The 7,447-nt window shown below is 65.9% G+C and overlaps 1 protein-coding gene across 5 annotated transcripts in view; it reads left to right on the forward strand.

The window, feature by feature from the left end:
• NFIC (nuclear factor I/C (CCAAT-binding transcription factor)) overlaps nucleotides 1-7,447 on the forward strand; it is a 38,290-nt gene that overhangs the window by 13,501 nt on the left and 17,342 nt on the right. For all 5 annotated transcript variants that reach the window (XM_010580059.1, XM_010580041.1, XM_010580051.1 and 2 more), the window contains exon 2: nucleotides 3,747-4,278. In XM_010580059.1, the coding sequence (XP_010578361.1) occupies nucleotides 3,747-4,278 (532 nt within the window). The remainder of the gene's footprint in view (nucleotides 1-3,746; nucleotides 4,279-7,447) is intronic.

The raw sequence follows: 7,447 nt of genomic DNA on the forward strand, positions 1-7,447 counted from the left end.
CCCCCCCCCGCCCCCCCCCCCCCCCCCCCCCCCCCCTCCCCCCCCCCCCCCCCGCCATAAAAACTGCTCGGGAATTTCCTGAGGAAACGTTTTTTTGCATTGGAAAATTCAGGCTGTTTCGCTGAGCCCGACCTGTTTGGGCAAGGCGCTCAAGCGGAGGATGCTCGGAGGCCCGGCCGGCCCATGCTGCGGTGCCCTGTCACAGTGCCCGTGCCTGGTGCTGTGTCCCTGTGTGGCACAGAGCATCCCTTGCCGTCCCCGGGGTGGAAGGCACCCGCTGTGGCCGAGCAGCCGGGGTGCAGAGCCCCAGCACCAGTGCTGAGCTGGTGAGGACGGGCAGGAGCACAGTGAGAGGCAGTGCCTCGGCTGTGCCCCTGCCAGCTCCCTGGCGCTGCTAAAACCCAGGCTGCCGAAGGAGTTAATCCTGGCGTGGCATGTCCGGCTCCACGCTGCTCCACGGCAGGACTGACACCAGGACAGATCCGGGCTTGACGCGTGCCTCAGTTTCCCCTCGCAGCATTTGGCACAAAGTCAGTGCTCCACCGGTCCCTGGAAGGGGGGCGCGAGGGGGGCCCTGTGCCGGGGCCGGCAGCACCCCGACACAGGCCTGCTCCTCCCCGGGTCGTGGGGCTTTACAAGCCCGGGCTGGATGAGGCCCAAGCACAGGCTTTGCTGCCAGATTCCCATCCGGAAATGCCCCGGGAGCAGCCTCGTCTGGGGTATTGCAGCACGTCTCTGCTTCCCAGCCCCACAAAGGAAAAACAGCAGGAGAAACACTTAACCAGCCCTTTGCCGGCGCGCCATGCTGCCGGCTGGGGTGGGGGGGCCGGCGGGGATCAGGGACGGGGACAGATGGAAAGCGCATCCCTGCTTTTGCTTTCCAAAGCGGAGCTGAGCGTGAAGCTGGCCGGTGTCAGCCGGGGCGGCGTGCCTGGCCGAGGGGTTCACTGGCAGCACGGTGCTGGCGGCGTGGTGGGGATGCAGGGCACGGGGACGGTCCCCAAGTCATTTAGCTTGTCCCGTCGGTACCCAGCTGCAGCCATCCCACCCGTCTGGCTGTCCTGGTGCCCCCCGGCTGCCCTCGCCTGGCCCCGCTAAAGCAGCTTAATTCCGCACGGCATCTCGGCGCGGGATAAGCTGGGCGGGAGGGAAAGTTGGCAAAGGGCTGATTGGCTTTCGGTGTAGCTCCCGTCCTGCCGTAATCCTGGGACGGGGGGGCCCACGATGGCTTCGGGGGCATCGAGAGCTATAGGGGCTTCTGCATGCAGAAGGGTTGGTGAGGGGTCCCGGACGTGGGTCTGAGCGGGATCTGAACATCCTCGGCACCGTGGTGGAGGGGGGAAAGCCGGCACCTACACGGCGTTCCACAGAAATTGGGACTCGCACTTGCTGCCCTGTGGCGGGGCACCGAGCATCCCCTGGCCCTCGCAGTGAGGGCGAGCAGCACCCAAGGGTGCTGCCTCCCCCAAAAAGGGCTAACCTGGTTCTTGCCCAACTTCCCTGCAGCAGTGGCCGGGGTGGCACTACCCAGCAGGAGGGCAGGGACGGGGACAATGGCGTGGTGTTGTGTCCCCCCCCCGGCCCTGCGGCCAGCCCTGCCGCCGGCTGCCTGGGGAGGGTGGCGGGGCCGGGGGATGGCAGCAATTTGTAGGGCTCGTCTGAATAACCGGCCACCAAGGAAGATCAGCCGCCCACCTCCCCGGCCAAGTATTGTTTTTGGAACTCGCTGCTGCTTTTTTCGGCTCCTGTCTTACTTTTCTTTGACCTTCTTCCCTGATTTAAGACACATGCCCAGCCCTTGCCCAGCTGCACTGAATTAGCGGCTGCTGCTGGGGAGGGAACCAGACCCTGCAGCCGTGCGGGGCTGCAGCTGACCTGGGAGCAGCCGGCGGGGATGGGCCCACCAGGCAGGGATGAGTTCCCCTGGCAGGATGAGTCCCCCGGGCAGGGATGGGTCCCCATGGGTGGGATGGGTCCCCATGGGTGGAATGGGTTCCCTGTCCCTTGTGGGGTATGGGGGGGGACACCTGCGGGGTCACAGCTCTGGTGGAGCTGGGTCCGGAGCAGGGGCTTTCAGCTCCTGGGGATGGCAGGGTCTGTGCTGGGGCATTGGGTCTGTGCTGGCAAATAATGGGGTCTGTGCTTGGGGGGAGTTTTTTGGGGTTAGTGGGGCTGTGCTGGTGGTTGGTGCTGGCAGTTATTGGCATCTGTGTTGGGTTCAGGGGATGGTAGGGTCTGTGCTGGGATGCCTGTGCCAGGTCACAGCGGGGTCTGTGCCAGGGATGCTGGTCCAGGGGACACCAGGGGCTGCGCTGAGGGATCTGTGCTGGCTGCTCAGAGGGCTGGTTTGGGGTTAATGGGGTCTGTGCTGGACTTGGGACCAAGTGGGAGTTAGCAGGGTCTTTATGGGGCCAGTCCCTGCTGGGAGCCCGCTTCAGGGGCCACTGTTCCCTCCAAGCAGCATCATTTTGGGACACGGCTGCTTCAGCCGGGCAGTGGCATCGCTGCCCTAGGATGAGTGAGGCCAGCCGCTGTCTCCAGAGCCGCTCGCCCCATCCCACTGCCAGGGCTCCGTCCTCCCCCAGCTCCTGCCACAGCCGCCTCCTGGGTCGTTCCCCGGAGCAGCGCCTGCGCTTGGCACCCTCCCGGCTGGGAGGGTAACCCAAACCCGGGCATGACCCTGTGAACTGGGGCCGTGGCACGGCGGTGGCAGCTGCCACCAGCCACCCCCCGCCCAGCCCTGGCAGCCTGCGGCGGAACTTGAGTGCCGAGCTGGGCTTCTCCCTCCTCCCCATCATCACCCGTCATGAGGGACCCGGAGGGCCAAATCCTGCCCTTGGGGATCAGCTGGCTGTTGCTCTGGCCAGGCACAGGGATGCTTGGCCCTCTCCCTGCCATTTTCCAAGCTGTGCCACTCCCCACTGGGATGGCTCCCACCACCTCTCCATCCCACAGGGAGGGTTGTGGGCCTCCCCAGCCAGGAAGCACTGATTTTCCGAACTGGGGAAAAAAAAAAAAAAAAAAAAAAAGGGATGTGGGAAGGAGGGGCCAGGGAGGGGGATGCATTTTCCTTGTTTTCTTTTGGGGCCGGACTCATCCAGCAGCGCTCACCAAATGGAAAAAGACAGTCAGAGCATGCCTTGTACACTGGGCTGGGTGCCAGCCACTGGGCTGGCCGCAACTGGGGCAAACTGGGGGAGTTTCCCGTTGGTCCGGAGCGAGTGGAGAGGTCCAAGGAGCACCTGGGATACTGGGGCTGTGGGGGACCCGTCCCTTGGGTGCTGTGGTCTGGCAGTGCCTGGCACCGGCATGGCGGCTCCGGTGGGCGTGATGTCAGGTGGGATTTCTGCGCCTGTCGGGAGCAGATCCTGGCATGCGTGGGTGGGGAGGGGACAGTGTCCGGGCGCTGCCGAGGCGGCGTGCCTGGCACAAATGCCTGCCTTTCTGTGACACCGCAGGCTCCGGTATGCCCCAGCCACCCCCGGCAAGTGATAGGCCTGGGAGAATTGCAGCCGGTGGGATTTATGGGCGCCTGCCAGGACGGCGGGGGGTCCTGCTGCGTGGGGAGGGGTTCCCCGTCCCTGGCGGGCATGCGCCTCTGCTACAGCTCTTCCTCCTGGTTGCGCTGGGATGCAGCGTGGTGAGGATGTCCCTGGTGGGTCCCCACGGGCTCACCAGCCATCCTGGGGTGGGTTTGGAGGGGGGGGCTCAGCCGGGAGTGACCGCCTGTCCCTCTGCTCCCGCAGGATGAGTTCCACCCCTTCATCGAGGCGCTGCTCCCCCACGTCCGGGCCTTCGCCTACACCTGGTTCAACCTGCAGGCCCGTAAGCGCAAGTACTTCAAGAAGCACGAGAAGAGGATGACAAAGGACGAGGAGAGGGCGGTGAAGGATGAGCTGCTGAGCGAGAAGCCGGAGGTGAAGCAGAAATGGGCCTCGCGCCTCCTGGCCAAGCTGCGCAAGGACATCCGGCCCGAGTGCCGGGAGGACTTCGTGCTCTCCATCACGGGCAAGAAGCCCTCGTGCTGCGTCCTCTCCAACCCCGACCAGAAGGGGAAGATGCGCCGCATCGACTGCCTGCGGCAGGCGGACAAGGTCTGGCGGCTGGACCTGGTCATGGTCATCCTCTTCAAAGGGATCCCGCTGGAGAGCACCGACGGCGAGCGCCTGGTCAAGTCGGGCCAGTGCACCAACCCCATCCTCTGCGTCCAGCCCCACCACATCAGCGTCTCCGTCAAGGAGCTCGACCTCTACCTGGCCTACTTTGTCCGCGAGAGAGGTGGGTGCTCGTCCGTCTGCGGGGCAGAGCCAGGATGCGTCCCCACCAGAGCCGGCTCCCCTGGGGGAGGTTTCGCGTTTTCCCATCCCCTCCGATGTCTGTCCCATCCCTGCCTCTGGCTCAGGGACACGTTTCCCATTGCAGACCTCGCAAAGAGAAGCCCAGTGCTCCCCTCTCTCCAGACTGCTGCCCGAGTGGGTGCCCCCCACCCTGCCCATGCAGCCCCTCTTCCCCAGCCAGGACAGATCCTGGCTGCCCTGGGAGGCACATGCCAGGCAGGGGAGGAGGCGAGTGGTCCCTGAGGATGCTCCTTGCTCTGAGCATCCCCAGAGGGGGATCTCGGGGGGCTTAACCCCACATCCCGCGCCTGCCTGACGTGGCTGCCTGTGCCGGCAGCCCAGCGAGGAGCGGGTGGGCGGCGTGGGCAGGGAAGGGACAGCCTGTTCCTGGCGCACCCCCCGAGGGCTGGAGCTGGGAACGGTCCAGCAGTGCCAGTTTGCCGTGGGCTGCAGTCCCAGCCCCTCGCCCAGAGGGTGACCGAGGAGGGGACAGGAGCGGCTGAGGCCGGCTGGGGAGGGGGCGGTGATAACGCCAGCGGGGGCAAACCCCAGTAGCTCCTGCTGTGCACTGAGGGGATGCTGAACCACTGCCCTTCACCTGCCTGGGGGTCCCACAGACCTGGGGAGACTGGGCTGGTTTCACTACAGCAAGGAGTGAGGGTCAGATCCACTCTCGAAGCCTTGACAATCGAAAGGGGGAAACTGAGGCACGGTGGGCAGGGCAGATGGCAGTTTCCAGGCTCAGAAGATTAGGTCCCTAAGCCATCATCTGCTGGCTCATGCCACCTCCCTGCGTGTTGGGAAAGGGAAGCTTGTAGTAGCTCGGGTCAGATCTTATTTTACCCAGGCAGGTTTGCTGTTCCTGGCTGGTGACATGCTGGCACAGACAGCGTCCTAGCAGCTGGGGTCCCCCACAGACCCCAACATCCCCCAGCACCCCCAGGCAGATGAGGAGCCTGGGGAGATGCTGCATGATCCCCACAGGCAAGGGCAGGGCTTGGTTTCGCAGGGATGATGCAGAGTCAGGGGGGACTGCGATATAGACCCCCAAGGGGTGGTCGAAGGGCTCATGGCAACCCCACGGCCAGGCCAGGCTGCCCAGGTGTGTGGGGACCAGGACACCAGTCCTCGCCTGGCAGCAGTCCCCTGTCCATGCCTGCAGCACTGGGTGATGCCCCCCAGCCATGCCCCCCATCCCCGTGAGCCTGACCCCATCAACACCACGGCAGGGGCAGCGTGGGGCTTGTGGCTCCTTGCCCGGCACTGGCCAGGGCCCAGGGATGGATAATGACACCACAGACGGCACCGTGGTGCTGGCAATCCCAACAAAAGGGGTGCCAGCACCATGAATCACGGTGGGCATGGGTAGCCAGAGATGGCTCTGCCCCTGCCTGGCCAGCAATGGGATGCACTGGGTGTCACTGGGGAAACTGAGACATGGTGGGCGTGTGACACCCCCCCCGCAATGCTCCCCAGGGAGCCGTGCGTCCCGGGCAGAGCGCTGGAGGGGCCTGCCAAGCTCTCGTGGCTTTGGAGAAAAGCAGGGCACAGCCTCTGCTAGTGGATAGCCAGGGCCGGATCCTGCCCCAGGGCCCAGGTGGGACCCCAGGCAGGCGGTGGGCATGGGCCATCAGTGGCAGGGGGCGCACATGTGCGGTCACACACGCGTGTGCACCCAGGACCTGCCTGCCCAGCCGCATCTCCTGACGTGTGCGCACACGTGGTACTGGTGCTGTACGCCCATGCCCACGCACGTGGCTTGCCCGCTCAGAGGCAGGATGAGGCCCAACAGGACTGGGTGCTGCCGTTTCCCAGTGCCACATTGGGAACCGTGGGTGCTGTGCTGGGGACGGGGGTGCCCCGGGTGCTGGCTGGGGTGGGGGTGTGGGTGCTCTGTGCAGGATGGGGCAGCGACTGCTGGGCAGGGTAGAGGGGTGTCATGTACTGGGCTCAGACATGGCCATGCTGGGCTGAACTGGGATGGGGTACTGGGGTTAACTGGGGTGCTGCCTGCTGCGCTGGGGGCACCCCATACTGCCTAGGATGGGAGTGCTGCATACTGGGCTGGACTGGGGGCAGCCTGCGCTGGCTCGGCTGGGGATGTAGTGTCACACTGGGCTGGGGGGTACCCTGTACTGGGCTGGACTGGGAGCCCTACGGTGGCCATGATGGGGTCCCCTATACCTCTTGGCGTGCCGCATCGGGGTGCTGGTGGGTTCCCAGGCCACGCCGCAGCCGGCGGCTGTCCCCGGGGAGATGGCTGCCCCTCTGCCACCACCCCCCCCAGCGACCTTGACCCCGGCGTCTGGGTCCCCAGCAGCCGCAGTCACCTGACTGTCTAATTGGGAACACAGCGGCTGTAAATACTCTCTGATAAGGCCTGGCAGCCTCTCACTTTCCCTGTTAAGGTCGCTCTCTGCCCCGGTTAAGGGGGACCGGGACCGGCCAGCGGCATCAGCTGCGCTGGGGTTGGGACCCCCCCGAGGAGCTGCAGGGTGCTGGGTGCTGCGGTGGGGTGGGTGCTCGGCATTGCCCCGGCCCCAGCCCGCAGCGGGCGCTTTCTGTGGGGCCGTGGCTAGCGAGGGGTTATCCGGCCCGGCGCGTCGGTGGGGAAACTGAGGCAAGAAGGGACGTTGGGGCAGGCGCCGCATCGGTGCGACCCTGTGCTGTACGGCCAGGCCAGGCGATGGCCCTGCTCAGGGTGTGCTGGGCATCCCCACTGCCTCGCACGCTCGCTGGCCTCCTCCCTGCCCAGCACGCTGCCTGCTCCCTCCTGTCTGCTCGCTCCTGCTCGCTCCTGCACGCTTTCCCCCTTTGCACATCTCGCCCTGCAGCCAGCTTCCCCCGCCCCTGCAGCATCCCCAGTCCCTGGGGCTGGGGGGTGAACAGGAGGAGGCTGGGGGAGATCTCGCCTGCGTGGGGGCCCCCCCAGCTGGGCAGCTCCAGCTCCCCGCAGCCCCCGCGGCCCCCCATTATCAGGCCGAAGCACGTGGGCTCTCGACTCCCCCGCCTACGCCTGGCCCGTTTTGCTGGTGTCAGCACAATTTCCCAGCCGCTGCTCTGGCAACCCCGCAGAGGGGAGGCGGTGGAAGAGCCCCCCAGCCCTGCTC

The sequence above is a fragment of the Haliaeetus leucocephalus genome, unplaced genomic scaffold, assembly GCF_000737465.1.
Source record: "Haliaeetus leucocephalus isolate CR32 unplaced genomic scaffold, Haliaeetus_leucocephalus-4.0 Scaffold76, whole genome shotgun sequence".
NCBI lineage: Eukaryota > Metazoa > Chordata > Aves > Accipitriformes > Accipitridae > Haliaeetus > Haliaeetus leucocephalus.